General features: G+C 40.1%; 1 protein-coding gene across 3 annotated transcripts in view; it reads left to right on the forward strand.

The window, feature by feature from the left end:
- Positions 1-224: 224 nt before the first annotated feature.
- The window catches only part of RB1 (RB transcriptional corepressor 1), a 79,103-nt gene continuing 60,355 nt past the window's right edge, over positions 225-18,972 (forward strand). The window contains exons 1-9 of one of the 3 annotated variants that reach the window (XM_027471574.3): positions 225-595; positions 689-806; positions 8,742-8,854; positions 10,788-10,922; positions 12,594-12,632; positions 13,271-13,338; positions 14,528-14,638; positions 16,644-16,792; positions 17,551-17,628. In XM_027471574.3, coding sequence (XP_027327375.3) covers positions 498-595; positions 689-806; positions 8,742-8,854; positions 10,788-10,922; positions 12,594-12,632; positions 13,271-13,338; positions 14,528-14,638; positions 16,644-16,792; positions 17,551-17,628 — 909 coding nt within the window. In that variant the 5' untranslated portion in view covers positions 225-497. Of the gene's footprint in view, positions 596-688; positions 807-8,741; positions 8,855-10,787; positions 10,923-12,593; positions 12,633-12,932; positions 13,015-13,270; positions 13,339-14,527; positions 14,639-16,643; positions 16,793-17,550; positions 17,629-18,972 lie in introns of those variants that run through there. The other 2 variants (XM_072032553.1, XM_072032552.1) reach the window with 2 other exon arrangements.

Here is an 18,972-nt window from a genome sequence, read left to right on the forward strand (position 1 = left end):
CTACGTTTATAAACGTGTATACATGTGTCCATACGTTTATGTGTATATATGGGTATATATGGGTATATATGGGTATATATGGGTATTTATGTGTATATATGGGTATATATGGGTATATACATGTCTATACGTGTCTATACGTATCCGTGTATATATGTGTCTATATGTGTATATATGACGGGGGGGGGGCGGTTTCCCCACTGAGGGGCTGAGGAGGGGGTGGAGCGAGGCACCCCGCCCGTTACCACAGGGCTCCAGTGGCGCGAAGCCGAGCCCGCCTCCCATTGGCCAGCGCCGAGCCACGGCGCGCCGCGATTGGCCGGGCGGCGGGCGGCTTCTCCTTCCGGGTTCCGCGCCTACGGTTTTCGAGCCCCGGTGCGGGAGCGGCGCGGGGCAGCGACCGACCGACCGGCGCGGGCGTGACGTCACGAGCGGCTGGCGGTGACGCATTTTTCCCGCGGTTCTGGTGGCGGGAGAGGAGCGCGGCCGGGCGCGCCATGCCGCCCAAGCCCCCCCGCAGGCCGGGCGCCGCCCGCAGCCAGCGCTGCAGCCCCGACGGCGGCTCCGGCAGCGCCCCGCCGCCCCGCAGCCCCCGGTAAGCGGCTGGGTGACGGGCCCGGCTCGGGCTGGGAGCCCCCCGTTAGCCCGGCGGGGCGCAGCTGAGGCTCTGCGCTCTTCTTTTCGCCAGGCTCGGCGTCGGCGAAGCCGGCTTCGTGGCGCTCTGCGATGCCCTGAAGGTGCCGGGCAGCGTCAGGGAGAAGGCGTGGAAGACGTACGAGGGCTTGGCCGCCGCCGAGGGAGCTCCGGTGAGTCCATGGGGCCGGGCAGCCCCGCTCCACACCGACCCTGAGTCCCCGACCCGTGGGCAGCCCCCTCTGCGGGGTATTTTGGGCTTCCCAAAGGCAGTTTTGGACGGGCTGTCCCCACCTGTTCCCCTGTGTGCTTTGCCCGCTGTGCCCCTCTTCAGGAGGAGCCGAAAGGGACTGCAGAAAAACGCGAGGTTTGCTGTCAAACTCTTTATTTTTTCCCTTTCCGTACTTGTAATTGGTATGTGCTTGTGGCTGTGGTGCTCCTATTCAACACTAGTCATTGGCTGTGCAAATAGATTAAAACACTTCTCCCCCCCCTCCCCCCTTTCCCCCTTCCCTAATTATTGCTGACTCAGAGCATGGCTATGACACAATTAAATCCCAATCAAAAACTTTGTGATACTGACCTGACTTAGATCTAAAATGCCCAGCTTGGTTATTATCCCCCCCGTCTGGGCTCTAGCATCTGTGTGTGTTTGTTGTGGCCGCCGCTTGTTTTCCCGCAGCGGGAGCCGTGCGCTGCCGATACCTCGCTGCCTGCGGTTTCAGAGCGGCTCTCGGTGCAGTTGTGAGTTTGTTGCTGCAGAGCAGAAGCGGTGTGGGGAAAAGGCCGTGTGTGGCTTTTGCTGTATCAGGTATGTTTTCTGGTTGTGGAGGTCCTCAGGGAGCATTTAGTTCAAAGCAAAGTCAGGCTTCTCGGTATGAACCGAAACAGGAGTAGTCGGTGCTGTCAAGTGAAAAAACCAAGGCAGGTTTCGGTATAATTCTGCGAATTTCACTTTCAAGTGAAATTGGCATTTCACTGATTATCTAGAATTAGCTGGATAAGATAAAGAGCTTTGGAAATGCTCCCTTTCAGCATCAGAGGTTGTGTCCAAAGCAGGGCTATGAAGCTGGTGAAGGGCCTGGAGCACAAGTCCTGTGAGGAGCGGCTGAGGGAGCTGGGGGTGTTTGGGCTGGGGAAGAGGAGTCTCAGGGCAGACCTCATTGCTCTCTGCAGCTGCCTGAAAGGAAGGGGTGGGGAGCTGGGGGTCGGCCTCTGCTCACAGGTAACCAGTGACAGGACCAGAGGGAATGGCCTCAAGTTGCGCCAGGGGAGGTTCAGGTTGGCAATGAGGAGACATTTCTGCTCAGAAAGAGCAGTCAGGCACTGGGATGGGTTGCCCAGCGAGGTGGTGGGGTCACCGTCCCTGGGGGTGTTCAAAGAGAGGTTGGACGTGGTGCTTGGGGACGTGGTTTGGTGGGTGACACTGGTGGTAGGGGGATGGTTGGACCAGGTGATCTTGGAGGGCTTTTCCAACCCTAATGGTTCTGTGATTCTGTGACTCCGTTTCTCTGTTTAGAACAGGTGCAGTTCTGGGTGTTTTCCCCAGAGTTCCTGACATATCAGCAAGGTGTTGAAACAAGGAAACTGGCAGGTGCTGGAGCAGCAGGCTTCATCTGGGACTGAAATCAAGCAAATTAACAGCCTGGTTAATTGTTGCTTCTCTTTTCAAGCCAAGCTGTTATCATGGGGAGTGAGACTTTGCAGTGTGACTTTCTGCTTTAGGTTGTGAGTGCTTGGGAGGAGGTGGTATTTAAGTGCCCTCCTTTTTGCCCAGTGGTAAGGGGTTCAGTGTTAGAAGCTGTCCCAGTGTTTGTCCCACAAGCATCAGCTGTGCATGTTTTAATTGGTACTAACCTTTCAACCATGAACAGGAGCAGAAGAAGCTGCTTATCGAGCTGCTTTCTGTTCTCAAGCAAAAAGGGAAATAGCAGGACACGAATTGAGACAAATGCCTTCCGGAAGGCTTCTCTTTCACCTTGTAGCTGGTTTGACTTTAGGCAGGTCAAATCATCAGACTGCTGATGGAAACAGCGCTAGCATCTCGTGATCCTGACTCTTAACCTGTTACACAGCATAAAACATCACTTTCACTGGCACATCAGCTTTTTTTTTTTTTTTTTAATTGTTGATCTTAGAGTTTTGCCCTCCTCTGAGGGTAGGGAGGGGAACTGCAGTGCTAGTGAGGAGCCTGTGTGGCCCAGACACAAAATGCTGCCTGAAGGACAGAGATTCAGGGCCCGTATGTGGTCTGAACACCGGATACATCCTTAATGTTTAGTAATTTCAAGTAAAAATTATCTATTATTAACTGCCCCTTCTGGGTTACTTAGGGTACACATAACCACGTGTAAAGAGACTCTGCAAACACAGTTTATTATTATTACTGTCACTATTTTGGCAAGCACACCAAAGGTAGCCAGGATGTAAAGACCTATGAGCCCGAGCGTACTTGCACTTCGATAAGGCACTTAATGTGTTTTTTGCTGCACAGGCAGGCATCAGCTGGGAGGAAAAAGGCTGGAATGTGCTGCGCCCTGAAATAACTCCCCCGTGCCATCATCCACCAGCACCACCAGAACTGCTTTTTTTTTTTTTTTCCCCCTTTAGGATATTACACCTTTCTGTATTGATTTTTTTCCTTTTGAATCTGAGCAACTAACGATCCTATTTCTGTCTGTAACTTTACCTTCTTCATCTTGTGTGGTCCACACTGTAGCTTTTCATACAGCTCTCGGCTTCCCTGTTTCCTCGTTGGTTTGACTCAAGGTTATGCAGCTGGACCTTGAATCCTTGAAACAGCTGAACCCTGCTGGGGGGTGTGTAGGAGGGGAAAGCACAGCCATGGCTCTCCTGTAACCTGTCTCTCTGGAAAATGAGACCAGCGTGTAGTTTGACATGCTAAATCTGCAGAGAGAAACTGTTCAAAACATTGCAGATGTGATGAGTCTTTCTAAGTGGAGAACGTTAAGGATTTTGTCTGACAACCAGAGTTAAATTGCACTCCTCTATGATAAATTTGTAACTTGAGACCTCTGAGACAAAATCTGTAACACACCGACAGTGCTGCATCTCTGGAACCTGTATGGTATGAAGGAAGTTACCTGATGCATGACCAGAAAGATGTTCTTGCTTTAAATTCTGTTTGCATCTGCTGAACTCCAGTGCAAGTTGACTGCAAATGTGGTAGTGCATATATAAATAAGGCTTTTGCATTAATGTCACACAAAGCCTTTTGTTCGTTCTGTCATTAATCTGTTTACCAAACCAAGTTACTTAGGTAAATTAGATGTTTGCTTTAGAGTTGTCTTCACAATCTTCGTTTCAAAACTCCTACACATTGGCAGTTGTTGACTTAGCAAATTGGCTTCCTGTACGGGGACCCTTCTACTCCAGTTGTGTGTAACTCACCTGCAATCTGTGTTACGAATCAGTAGTGCCTGTAAACTCTAGATGGAGTGAATAGATTTAGTGGAACTACTGATATACTTTCAGCAATATGTTGTTTTTGGTGTGAGAAAGCCTAGGAGAGGTCCTGAGAGCCATATTTTTACTGCTAGAAGGTTTGGGGCATTTGTTACATTCTGCTACTGTTCGGGCAGAGAACAACCTGTGAATCTGCAGTAGGTTATCAGGAAAAACGAAGTGAATTATTGCTTCATGTATTGGAAAGAATCAATATGAGGAACAGATGGGCATCTTGACTAAATTGGAACCAAACTTCGGCAAAGAAAATCGGTGGTTTAGGAAGCTGATAGAAACAGGAGTCTGCAAAGGACCTTGAGAAATAGGGTCTGGTGTGTTTCAGCTGCCCAGCTTGCTGCAGGTTGTGATGCCTGGGTAAAAGCGGTGTGTTTTGTTTGCTGTTTATGGAACTGCTTCAGAAACCTGGCCCTCTCATCATCTTTTCTTGTTTCTGGTTCTATATTTATATATTTAGGGTTACTCTAGACAGGCAGAAAAGCTTATCTGGTCGTATGTTCCAAACCTTTTAAATTTCATGTGTGTCTTTTTGGTTTTAGTTTCTCGGGAAAAAGAAAGCACTACAGTTGGTAAACCTCTTATTCCCCATCTTGAAAGACACAGAGAGGTTTCTTACTTAAAGGAAAAGCATGAAATGTACAAGCTAATAAAGTATTTTCTGGCCGGAGCTTTTGTCTCTTAGAGAACTTCAGCAAAACTGAATCTGAATCTGCTGCTTCAGCTGGATAAGCAGTCACAGATCTTGTAATATCCTTTATTCTTAAAATAAGACATAAAAAACTGCTGAGAAGTCCCATAACAAACATAAATCAACGTGGCCTCTAGCTGGTGATACTCAGCATCTTAACAGCAGATCCAGTACATGAGCGTGTTTTGCTCTTGCACTTGAAATGCATAATTAGGTGGCATATAATTTTTTTTTACTTGCCTTCTGCTCATTTGGGAGAAGGACTAATTTTGCCTCCAGTCTGGCTATGTGCAAGAGAAATATAGTGGGAAGTTCTCAGATCAGAAGAACAATTTTTGTCAGGTCAATGATTTCCACAGAGTATTACTTTCAGACAGTATGTTTAATTTAATCTGTTAAGAACGAGTAGTCATTGTCCAATCAACACAGTTTTCAATGGAAAAATTAAAAACCATTACTGCTGAAAAAGAGGATTTGTCTTTACACAGAACTTCTTATATGTAGATAGGGGGTGCTTAACACATTTGCAGGCTTATTACCTATAAATTTGTTCCTACAGGTCTTAAATCTGCTAAGTTTCTTATTGTGAATGCTTCTTGATCTTTTTACCTGCCATCTTCTACCTGTAATCATAAGCATACCTGAGAGTCTTTCTCATACCATCTAGGTAGTTTTGTGTATTAAAATGTGGTGCCTGGGATTTTGGTTCCGTGTGTTAATAAAACAAGGCTTTAGTGCAATATCCCATTTAATTAAAGTACCTGTCTCTATTTGTACATGTCTCATCTATGTTTCTCCTGACCTTCTTTTATGCAAGCCTCTATTCCTGGGCCACTGCCGTAGGCAATCATGAAAACTGTTATCAGTGTTGGCAGAATAATAAACATCTCTAACTGTGCAGACGAGAACTGAGGCTTCCTGTTACCATCTCCTCCTCTCATCTGTTGCAGCAGCACTGGAGACCATCAGAGAAAGCAGAGAGGCAGTGATCCCATTGCACAGTAATTCAGCTTGAGCATTTTAAGCCAATCTTTCAGATTATTTTTGCTAAATTTAGGCAAACTGGTGATTTGCAAAAAAAAAAAAAAAAATAACAGTAACTGTAGAATAAGAAATATTGGAAGACTTCTTGTAAAGCTTTAGATTTTTTTTCTATAGAAAACTAGATTGATTTAATGCAACTGACCTATATTGCCTGAATATTACAGCATTGATTTCCCCAGAATACTTAAAAGCAAACAATTCCTATATGAACTGTTGGCTGCTAAATAATCTTTGAGTTAGGGATTAATAGGTTTTGATTTATGGTGAGTTGAAATGAGGTTACTAGAAGTTACCTTATTTGAACCGACTGGCACTTGAGAGCAAACATTGAGTCATTGTCCTGCCCGTTTTCTGGAGCCGTGCTGTATCAACAAAGAGCTTAAGTCAGACTGGTCAATAAGAAAACCCTCAGAAATGAATTTCTGGCTGTGAATTTGTCTTTTATATGTTCCTATGCCTTCAAGTAAGTCTATCTGGGATGAATTGTCTGGCTTTAACTGTAAACAAACCATTTATCTGTGTCATGGGAATGGCTCCTCTGAAGGTAGGCTATTGGTAAAGTATTTGAACTGAGCAGTGCTGCTGCAGTTTGCTCTGTGGTTTTATTTCGTTTGTATAGGAAATCACTTGAAAAACACTTGTGTGCTTTGGGAGGGAAGGAATATGGAAAGGAGATCGCTCAGCGGTCGGGTGTAATGGGAATACCTCCTCTTACCCTGTCTTCCCCTCTTCTGCTCCTTTGATGTGTATATGTAGCTTCTTGTAGTCTGGCTTCTTTTCCTTTTCTTCATCACTCGGATGATGTTAAAGAGGTCGACATGCTCAGGTACTGCTCACCTTCCTTTGCTAGTAGAAAAACGCTCATAATCTATTAGTTTATTCTGGGTTCCGTGGAGTTTTTGTGCAACATCTTCTGTCTGGTTGAGGAGATGATGTCCAAAACAATCTAACATCCCCAGTGGATATGGGGATAGTCCAGATAACTAGAATTCGACTCGCTGAAGTAGTTTTAATCTAGTGCATTGAAAAGCTGCCATCTTGTTTAATGGGAGGAAAAAAATGAGTTCTCATCAAAGCAGTATGGTTTGGGGTGAGTTTAAAGATTGTTCTTGCACAACCAGACCTTGCTCTTACTAACTAAACCACTGCTGTAGCCTTCAAGCTTTCATCTTCCCTGCATAGAGCTAAGCCTTCTAAAAGAGCTATGCTTGTTTTTGTAGGCAACAAATTAGGAAAAAGGGCACTGCTTCCTAATATTCAGTCCTCCTGACCTACAAGACATTGTATTTATAGAGCTTTATATATTTTTAATATTTATATATTCCAAAATAATTACCTGTTGTACAAGGTGTCACAACTCATAGAAAAGCTCAAATAGGAACGTAGGAAGAAAGTAACTTAAATAACTGACAATTAACACCTTGTTGAAGGGGTCTGGTCAGTTAGCATTCAGATCTAAACTACCTTGAGCACTCTGCAGTTTTGGGCATCGCAGTATAAGAAGGACATAACTCTGTTAGAGAGTGTCTGAGGGAGGGCTACAAAAATGGTGAAGGGTCTAGAGGGCAAGGTGCATGAGGAGAGGCTGAGGTCCCTGGGTTTGCTCAGCCCCGAGCAGAGCAGGCTGAGGGGAGGCCTCATGGCGGCCTGCAGCTCCCTCACGAGGGGATAGTTCAAGTGATAAAGAAGAAGGCCAGAGGTGGTTTCCTCACTTCCAGACTGAGTTTTGTGAACTGACTTGTGTTGGGACTGTTTGGGGTTAGCCCCCTTCAGGAGAAACCAGCTGGGCAGCCATGTTAGAGCCTTGCTTGGGTTTCCCTCTGGGTGCCATACGGTGCTCTTGTCACCTCAGTATGCGACCACTGAGTGAGGGAGAGGTCTGTTAAAAGTGGCTGAGGGGACGAGAGCCGCTTTGCAGTCTGCTAGAAGAAACCAGGGGTAGGTGCTACCTCCAGTGAGGATGTGGAGGGACATCAAGGGTACAGAGCCTTTTGGGGTAGTTCTGGAAGACCATGTAGGATGGAGGGAGCCAGGTCTGGTGCGATCCTATCCTTGCTGCCTTTTTGAAAGTATTTGTTGGATTGAATTGGTCCCAGTGGTTCCCAGAGGTCTGGGAGACAGCTAGCTGGAGAGATGGGGAAGAAAAAAGAAGGAAAAATAATAGGGAAGGGAGTGGGCTAAAAACTAAGCAGTGCAGAAGAGCATGAACTTGGTATTTCACCTCCCTCCTGGCTCTGCTTTAAGGTTAAAGGTGGTTGTTACTACCATGACTTGCTAGAGATGTGTTTGTGGTCCGGCTGTACTATTGAGACCTAGCTGTAGGATAAAGCTCCTGAGTATTTATTTCCCTGTCTAATTATTTTGCTTCTCATGGCTGCCTGTCTAGGAAGGAACAAGTCCTTCTCTCCTTATTCCTTAACCTCCTGTGTCTTCTTATGGTAAAATGTAGTTTGTGTCCATAATAATGCAAGTACAACTGAATGATGAGGTGTGGGTAGGGAAAGGGATGTTAGCTCCACTCAGGTAATCCTGAATAGGAAATAGTTCCTGTTTTCAAATTGTAATTTTAATGTACATTAAAAATAAAGTTTCTGCTTTATATAAACTTTCAGTGGAACCACAGCCTTTATTTTGAAGCTTAGCTGAATTACAGATACAGGTAAAATTCATTTTGTACTGTGCAGTAGGAATTGGAGTACTTGGCCTGTCATCTGCAATATAAAACTTTTACTGCTTTTCACTTACCAAATAACTGGCTATCATACACAAATGTCTGCTTGATGGTCTCTTGTTTTACTTTTTCTAGCCTACTGCGAAGAAATTAATGTTCCCTATATAGCACCCACTTGTATTACATAATATGCATAAAACCCATTCTCTCTTTTTCTGAAAGGCTTATGACAAAAAGAAAAAGGAAACGTGGGGAGTCTGTATCTTTATTGTAGCAATTGATCTGGATGAAGTGACGTTCACTTTCACAGAGCTTCTGAAAAGTATAAGCATAAGGTAAGTTTTTTGTGAAGTTAGATTTCACTCAGTAGGAATCTTTATATATCAGGCTTGTTGATTTAAAAATGAAGGTTACTTATGGCAGTTATTGTGTATCTCAATAAACTAGGAGTCTTGCTATCTTGTTTTAGTTAAGGGAACAAAGGCATTTGTTTGCTGCAACTGAGGTCGGCATATGATTGTATCACAATTTTGACTCTTGCCCTTGATAAATTGAAGTTTTAATTAATTTAACTTGGAATCAATCATGCTTGATATTTTCCTTTCTTTCTCTATATCAAAATTTTCTGTAAAACCTTTCCATTAATGTTAGGCTCATGCTAAGTCAAAAGGTGGAAAAAAGTGTTCAAATCGTTTGCCAGTATGCTGCTGACTTTCAAATGCTTTAATGCCGTTTTAAACTTTTTACCTTTCTACCTGCTTTTGACTGGAAAATGTTACCATTATATTTTTACATTCACTAAGCTCATATTAGAGAAATAAGGATTGCAGTATATCTGTTCTTAAGGTAAATTTAAGTGGCAACAGCAGTAGGTGTACCCTTGTGTTAGGTCTATTGAAGGAGCAGGATTCCAGTGTTCTCTGCCTGATAACCCTGCATGTGTGGGTGAGCAGAGCCTTCTGAGGTTCCCAGGCACTGCCTCATCCCCCGGCGTTTTTCAGCAGCTTAGTAGTGCATTGTTGTGGTCTTGTCATGGCTGAAGCATCACCAAAAGTGAGTGGGAGATGGGCATTTGGTAAGATTTCATACCAGTTATAATTGCATCCCATTCTTGTCTTTGTGATAGCCAAGGGAGTGAATATACAAGGTTTTTTCATATGATCTTACAGAACAGTGATCAGGTCCGATGTTTCAACTTAATCTGTTCAGTTTTGACTGACTTGAAGCTACTCGGATGAAATCTAATCACATTTGTGCAGTGCTGTTCCGTATCTTCTACCCAAGTACAGAACGCGTTCACCTGACTAACTCACACTGCAAACTTTTTCCCTTTGGGCTTCAAAGAATAAGCTATTACTCAATTTGCTTTTAGCAATATTCAATTGCTTCCAAGTTCTGGGCTTTTCAGCAGCTATAAGGTCAATCTGGCAGAGATTTCTACCACTTGTCTTGCCCTCTCGAGCCACACAAATATATTTGAAAGGTATTTTTCCTTCATTACATGGTAAAACAATTCCTAAATGAACTTCTGTTTTTATTATGAACCAAACAGAACTCTCAAAATACTATCTTTTGATAAAGAATCAAAATGTTTGATAGCTTCCTCCACCTTAATTTTTTGCCATTTCTTGGTTTAAAAATCATCAAACAAAACCCACACATACTTGATGGCCATAGTATTACATGGATGACTTTGGTCCCCTGGACAATACTATTTCCAAAGGGTAGGGCTGCCCTTGCTGCCAAATGCTTGCTGGAGGACCTGAAGTTCCATATAATTCAGTGTATTCATCTCCGTTTTAATTTCTAGGTCTTTCTTCAGGAAGAATGGAGCCATGGTGTTAATGTTCTTAGAGTAGTAAGATTTTTAAAGTAGAACATTAAGGTAGAACAGTCCAGATGTGTTGGGTATTTGTGGTGTTACTGGCAGAGTGAGGAAGAAAGATGTATCTAGTTAGCAACTTTGGACTACCAAATATATCTGTACTAGCCAAGAAGATTCTTTCTATAGCAGAGCCTGTGTCAGTAGAGACCTGTGGTGCTTAGTTGAAAAGTATTTCTAAATCTAGAAAGTGTCGGGTGGTATATGGAGCTCCAGGTAAACCAATAGTCTTTCCCAAAGCAAGGCTTTCAGTCACTGCTAGTTTTAGTAAGAATGTGTTGAAGTCTAGTGAAGCAAGGCAATGATTTTTAGTGTGTTTTTTTTTAAGAGCTATTTCAGAATAGTCCTTCTCAGAGTTATAATAATCTGTCCTCTTTTTTTTCCAGCGTGTGCACATTTTTTCAGTTTCTCAAAGAAGTGGATGTTAACATGGATACTGTAAGCACTAAAGTTGATAGCACTGTATCAAGGCTGAAAAAGAAATATGATGTCTTACTTGCACTATATCACAAGTTTGAAAGGTAGTGTACGTTTTCCACTTTGAAATAATCAATTCTTTACGGCAGTCAACATTTAGGTATTTGTATTTTTTCAATTTGTGTATTAGAAGTGCTCGTTTAAACTCTGTGCTAATATTTACAGATTAGTTAAATGGAGCTGTTTACATGCATTGAATAAACATCTTATATTCTACTCCATAACTATTCCAGTGCTCTGTTGAACGTTCCCATTGTTGCAGTATAAACAACAGTAAGAATAGCATGACAAATGATTGCTAGTCCCTTTGTTAAGACTTTTACAAATGTAAGGCAGATTGTTTTATGATCTAATAATTTTTATTTAATGGAGTTTCCATTTTCATACCACCCTACCCCTGATTCCTGATCCAAGAGTTGCTTTCTGAGGAGCTCTGGAAAGAAAAAGCACAAATAAGATAATTTCTGTGTCCCAGATCTGGAACTTAAAGTTGTTCCAGAGTCTAAGGGCGTTGCAGAGACTGCTGTAACAGCAGTTCTCATCTGTGATCAAGATAAACCTTCCCAAGTGGTTTAGCTGACCATACACTCAAAATCAAGGAAAGCTCTCATCTTCGTATGTGATAAAGTAGAATTTGGTTATGGCAGCATGAAGAGAGCTTCGGGCGTGTCACTTAAAACTCAGGAGATTCTCAAGTGGATGCTTTTTTTTTTTTTTGGTCCAGTTATTCCAAGTTGGTAAGTTGCCACTCTGCTTTAACCTGAAGACAGATCGTGGGATCAAGACACAAATGTGATTTAATTTTTTTTTCTTTTCAAAGTCTGTTAACATTAGCTTGAGTAATGTATATATTGTAATATTTTTATGAGGTTTATAGTTGCCTTAAAGCTATGGAGTTCTGTGTGGGTTGCTAATATTTAGGTTTTTACTTTCTGCAAGTCTTTCCTGAGCTGTAAAATCATCATTGCATATTTACACAGGCACATCTTGTTTTTGTGTCCCTCCCCTACTTTGTTCTTCGCTTATTTTTTCAAGACTTTTTGTCCAGTGTATCACTGAGGAAAGGGATTAAGAGGCAAATTGGGCACACATATTAAAATATAGCCAAATGTATATATGCAGAATTTAAACTTAAGTTTAAAAACCTTTGTTTTTAAAAAATACCTTTTTTTTCCCTGTTTTTACACTGCTACAGTTGAATTGCAATAACTTTTTTTCAGCCAGAAGGATTTGCAATTTCTGTTTTTTTTTTCTTGTTTTGTTTTTCTATAAACCAAATTTTTCTTGATGACATGATCTGAAGTAATTGGGAACAAACATCTTGTATTACAAGGTTTGCAATGACACTTCAGAAGTAAAGGTTTAAAAATATCTCTTATGGAGTGGTCTGTACAGCTGTGGCACCTGCTTTGTTGTGTTTACAAGGTACTGAGTAACAATATACATAAAAATGTTTTTCTGGAAAGAAATAGTAACAAATTTTTTGTTCCAAATTAAAATTGTTTGCTATTTAAACTTTAACATAAGCATGTCAGAAATAGTGTTATTTTAGCTCTGGCAGGGCTTGAGTTGGTCTGGTAATATTCTTTCCGAGAGTCAGAATTATGAAAAATTACAATAATGTTAAGAGAACTAGCATATTTTCTACTATCTTGTAGTCAAAGATATTGCATAGTTTCAGGGAGATGTTAAAAATATGTATTTTTATTTTCTAGGACTTGTGGCCTTATTTATCTGGAACAACCCAGTAGTGAGTAAGTTTGACTTTCCAAATTGTGTTTGTCAAAATAAGATGTTTGTGTTTTCTTTTAACCTGCTAAGATTGACCTAAGTTCATAGTATGTCATGTGTTTAATTTAGATTTAGTGGGGGCTTTGAATTTCAGTGAGAGATGATGAAAGCTGCAGAAGTGATATATGTGTAAATTTTGATCACTTCCTCCATGAAGGATCTCCACCCAATGGCGGGTGTCTCGGCCTGGTGGAAACGAACATTTGGAGAGTGAGCTTCCTAATCATAGCAACAAATGAATGGATGAAAAGATGCCTTAGCAACTCCCAAATGAGATTGAGTTCATGCTGTGACTGGAGAATAGGGCATTAGTCAAAGGCACAAGAGAGAAAACAGCTCGTAACAGTTAAGTGAATTATCCATATTCACTTTCTTTTCCAAGGATGGTACAGATGTTTCCTGATTCTTGAATGGCTTTACAGAAGACTTATTTTTTTGTGTGTAGTATTAATTACATAGGGAATGAAATAATTAATAAGCTTAAATATATGGGAAATGTTGCATGCTGTTTATATTGTTCCATAGACTGGAGCATGTTTTCAGAAATCAGAGTTTTATGGAAGTGTTAATGTGGAGTCTTTATTTTTGTGTCTATTTACAGGATTTCTGCTGAACTCAGTTCTATATTAGTCCTAAAAAATTACTGGATTACTTTTTTGCTGGCAAAAGGTGAGTTTTGATCAACAATATGCATCAGAATAACTGTTAAAGTGAGTTTATGGGTTTGTTTTTACACCTCCAATATGAGAACAGCATCCTTCTTACAAATAGCTGTAGCACAGTTCCAGAGTGTTCTCACTGCATGGCTTTGTAACAAACTGCTCAGTAATATTTCTTTCTATGCAGTTGGACTATTTTAGCTGGTATTGCTTCCAGTTTATAAAGAGATTTTTTACTTTGAAGGTCAATATTCTATATTTGAATCCATTCTGAGATGCTTTATGATCATCTGCCAGTATCTTAGTAATGGCTGACTACTTGCAAAGACTGGCAGATCTTTTTAAACTAAACTAAGTCCCTTAAATTATGTCCTTTGAATGCTACAGTTCTTCCTAGAAAAGGCTGAAATCCCAGTTAAAGCTGAGTAACCAAACAATTACGGTAGTACAAGAAGTCCTATCTCATTGTACTGCTCCTACAAAAAGGAATGCATCGTGTGTCTTAGCAGCTGCCTCCTCCGGATCTGTTTTTCAGCAAAGTGTACATATCTCTGCTATTGGAATTGGTTAGAATATAAATATAAAATCTGTACATGTAAATAGCACACATAGTGTCTGTAGCTGTTCTGAATTGCTATCGGCTCTCCAAACACTTTGTGGAGACACTTGAAGTCTTGGAATGGCTCCGTAGATTTCTTCTGGCATGTGAATCAGAAGTTGGGAACAGCTGGGATAATGTAGTTTTTAAAGTGCTCTTCATGCTAATATTTTCTAACTTGCAAGTCACTCGGTGTACAATGGGCAGGCCAGGCATATGGTAAGAATGTTTTGAATTTCTCTTCACTATGTATTGGGAATTCTTTATGCTTTTTGAATGCTTAGCGGCTTTTGCAAAGTTTTATTGAGACCACAAAAAAAGTGAGGAATTGTGCAGAAATGAGTAGTACGTGTAGGTAAAATAGTCTACACAATTACTCCACTGTGGTAAAAATAAATCTGTACATGAATTATAAGTATTTTTATGCATGGTTTCTCCAGAACAACAAACCTCTTAAGAACTATGAGCTTTAAAGAACATGGCCATCTTGCGCAATGCTTTCACTACTAAATGTAGTGTATTTTATTTAATAAACTTCAACATCTTTATTTTTCCAAAAATGACTCTTTAAATTTGTCTTCACCTTTTTAAATGTTTGCAGGTAAAGTGTTGCAAATGGAAGATGACCTGGTGATTTCTTTCCAGTTGTTGCTGTGTGTCTTAGATTATTTTATCAAACTGTCACCTCCTGCTATGCTCAAGGAACCATACAGTAAGGATTTCATGTTTTTGTTAACTAAGTAGAAAGTAAAATTGTTAAATTTCCACTAGTCTTTATAACATTCACAATTAATATAATGAAACTTCTTAACCTTATTAAAATGGATTTTTTAATATTTTAGTCCAATTTAGATGCTAATGAACTTGAATTAAATTATTTGAATGTAGCAGTGTATTTAGTATTTTGATTTTTTTCTATTCTTGCTGTCCATTTGCTGTGCCCTCTGCCCATTCCAGTTGTTTAGAAGCCTGCAAGAGTAGTAGTCTTGGTTTGGTAAAATAATTCTGGGTAGATGATGATTGAGTAGTATTATCTAGGTTTGCTTTGAATTGCAAAAGGAGAAGATGGTGCTATGACTCTCAGTTCACTGATTTATAGCAGTATGATGACAACTGAAGTGTGGAAGATACAGGACTACACAAACACTAAAAAGTTGGTGGATAAAATGATTGCAGTAGTAAAATCAGCTCAAAATAAAATGGGAGAGGAAAAATGTAGATATTTTTATTTCATCTGTTCTATATTAGCAAGTGGTTCTTCCTTACTTTAAGCAAAAAATATAATGGTCTTACCAACAAACTTGTGTTCAGCAAACATTTTTTGTAAACTAAATTTTTATATGTAAAGCCTGGGAAACCACTCAAAAGTCAGAGAAAGGAAGCATGTACTTGTAACTTTGAAAGACAGAAATCTGTTTTTCCTTGAGTATTTTTCTTCCACAAGCTGTGGAATTGCTACAGTAAAGTATTTGGAGCTGCAGTATATAGAAAATAGTTTTTGGTACTACACAGGTGTATCCTGCATTGGATTTGGATGAAATAGTGGACTTCCTAGCCTGAACCTACTTGTGCTTCTGTTGTTTTACAACTAAATATCCATAGTGAAACTATGAGGACTCCTTATTAAGAGACAGGATGTGTGTGTTCTATCTTATAAAGAAACATTGGCACTTTTGTCTAAATTGCAAATATGGGTATCAACTATCATAAGTGTAAAGCACTATTCTGACTTGGGCTGTGTGATAGGTAAAGGTACTTTTCAAGCTGTCACTTGGTGCTTCATTCTTCTATCAAATAACACAACACACTATTCAAGTCCATGTGACCAAGAGGCTTCACATTGTGCTTAAACAATGTCATCAGAGAATATCCTGAGACAGAAGGGACCCACAAGGATCATCAAGTCCAACTCCTGGGTCTGCACAGGACTGCCCAAAAATCAGACCATTCATCTGAGCTTTACGATATTGGCTAGGAGTTGAGGGGATTGATGCAGCCACCAGTGCAGTGTCATTTATTGCATTTTCTCATAGAACAGTTATCAAATGCGAATGGAGGTACAAATAAGAACATCATACTGATTGGAGCATCAGTTTTAAAACATTTAACTGTATTAACACGTCCTTAATATAATTCAGATATTTCAAGCTGACACTATTGAGGCTGTCTGCTTTGAGCTTAACAAAGCAAGTTGCTTTAACCTCATTTTAGTTTGAGTTTCTGATACCTGTGAGGTGAACTTGTTTTTTCATGATTGTTTGACTGGGATATTTGGGGAAAGGAAGAATTCTCTGTAGAACCATACTCCAGGTTCCCACGAGCACGTACATCCTATGTGACTTCATTAACCTTCAGAAGTGTCAAGTCACTCTTTCAGCTCATCATTTCACACTTCTATAAAAATAGAAAAAATAGTACTCATCTTTAAAAGGCAAGGCTCTCCTAGCTTTACTACTTATTCTATGCTGCTTACCAAAAGTGCTATTAAATTTTGCGTTGAATAGTGTTTTACAAACAATGTATAAATACTGATACAGGATTTTAGATTGGTTTTCTTTTTCTATAGATTTTTCATAATGAAAGTTTCTTACCCAGCTGAACAGATGAAAAGGGAAGATAATTAAGTGCCTGAAAAGTCATATAAATAATTAAATCTCTGAAGTCTTTTTTTTCTTAAGGTGACTCTAACTTTGTGATGGTTCTGCCTGTCTTTCCAGAGTCTGCTGTGACAGCAGTGACTGTGAATGGTTCAACTCGAACTCCAAGAAGAGGTCAGAACAGGAGTACACGCACTTCAAAACAAGTTGATACTGACACAAAAGTTATTGAAATCCTTTGTAAAGAGCACGATTGTAATTTAGATGAGGTAAGGTCTGTTTTAATGTGTGTTAGATCTTCTGCTAAACCCCATCTGGAATGTATGTTTGTTTAAACAGTCCTGTAAAATCCCTATAATTCTGCTTATTTGATTCTCTTAAGTTCAGTAGCGAGGGTACTATACTGTTCTGCAGTTTCTCTTGTAGGTAGTTTAAAAAAAAAAAATAATCCCATGGTATTTGTGATAACTTTACTGGGGATATTTAACTGTGAAGAATACAGTTGCTTGCTGAAGCAAGTTTCATGCTACGTGCTGCGATCAGCACGTGGTTGCAGGGCTACTCTGATGGGCTGGGGTTCAAAGCTGTATCCCACAGTGAAAAAATGCACACAACTAATGCACTGTTCTTTGTGGGATTGTAAAAGCCCACTTCCCCTTTATTTCTCCTGATAAATCTATTCCTGTGTAAAAAGGACCATTTTTTTTTTTTGAATATCCAAGCAGATGATTAAACAGAAGAGGGTTGGGAGGAGTGTTATTTTTTACTAGTTTAGTCATGTAATATGCCAGCTGTGGATTATATGCTGCATGCTTACAGGTAACTAAGCTTTGGATATGTAGGTAACTTTATTTTTGCTTTATTGAAAACAAAACACAGTGAGTTATTTAAAAACAAAAACAAAAACACAACACTACAGTGCATTATAACATAGTCTCATTTAGTTTCTTGATTTAAAGATCCGAAAGCAGTCTATGCGTGGCTGCCTGTATACATCACTAATTATGCTTTTCCTTTTTTTTTTTAGGTCAAAAATGTGTATTTCACAAGCTTTATTCCTTTCTTGAATTCCATGGGTATTGTAGCTTCAAATGGACTGCCAGAGGTAATTGGAATAACTTAAGATCAACAGCAGTGCTTTACTTCATGCCAGATTACTTAAGATTCTCTTTACGCATAGATCAGGTTCTGATAGGCTGTTGTGAAATAATCTAGCTAAATGCAGTATGTTTCAGGAATATGGCTTAGCAGGAATCCAGGATTTACTGGATGTCTGTAGCATTTACATTTGAATCTAATAAATGACTTTCCTGAGGTTGAGCTAGTGGTTTCACTCAAAGCAAAACATGACGGAGTTGAATATCCATAATCTTCGTAAAGCCATTAATTTAAGTTACAATTTAGAATATCAAGACTCTAAAGTCAATCTGTGGTTGCATACAATCTTCAGTTACATCCCTTAATATAATTGGGACACGTATTTAGTCATGTATGAGAAATTTCCACAAGGTCAGGCTTAGTCTCACAAGTGGCAGAGTTTGCACTGCTGTGTCCTTGTAGAATTACTTTCATCTTCCTTCATTGTAGCCTGGATGCAGCAGAGTCCCTCTGCAGAATTGCATGCAAGAGAACTTCTTTCAAAGAAGTTCCATCCATCATTCTTCAGAGACTAGGTTTAGCTGTGTGTCTCTGTTAGAGCACTGTGAAAACGAGCAGTTTGTCAGACTGAATGTCTGCAGGTATGCCAAGTATATGTTCTGTTCAATTTCATAAGTATTTTGGGTGGGGAATAAAATACAAGACCCATTAAATCTCTTAATCCCTTTCAGTTTGAATTTCAGGGTCAGTGCAACGTGTTCTGTATCAGCAATCTCTCTAGATTTTAAGTTTGGGGGTGTACAGTTTAGAAACCCTGTATGAACTTGGAGGCAATGGTCATTATAAAGCTTATTCTCAAATTAACGAGGGTCCTCAACCAACTGCATGATTTAAGCATAGTATCAGAGCAATAGTCTAATACTGCTGAAGAAAAACCTATAAAATATTTGAAGAGAAGACCTATCACATGAGTCTTTCTACTGAAACCTGCATGAGTTGTGTGGTAAAAACAGTAATAATTTACAGGTATATTTCAGAAGTAGTTAATCCTTATATAAATGAACTAACTGTCAATTATAATGAAGTTCATTTATACAATTGCTAATGATATGGGACACCTGAATTGTCTCTCATTTCCATTAAAACAAAATAAACAACAAAAACACCAACACAAACACAAAACAATGCTGAGCTTTCAATGGACTTTAATGTTGTTTCCAAAACAAGCAAAACTTCTGAGACTTACTGTTGCTGTTTCATTTGTCTTCACTTGCATGCTTGATGGTCAAGCTTTATGAACTAATGAACAGACTGATTCAGAACTTTTATTTTTGGCTGAAGATTTCTTCCC

This window comes from Anas platyrhynchos, chromosome 1, assembly GCF_047663525.1.
Source record: "Anas platyrhynchos isolate ZD024472 breed Pekin duck chromosome 1, IASCAAS_PekinDuck_T2T, whole genome shotgun sequence".
Lineage (NCBI taxonomy): Eukaryota > Metazoa > Chordata > Aves > Anseriformes > Anatidae > Anas > Anas platyrhynchos.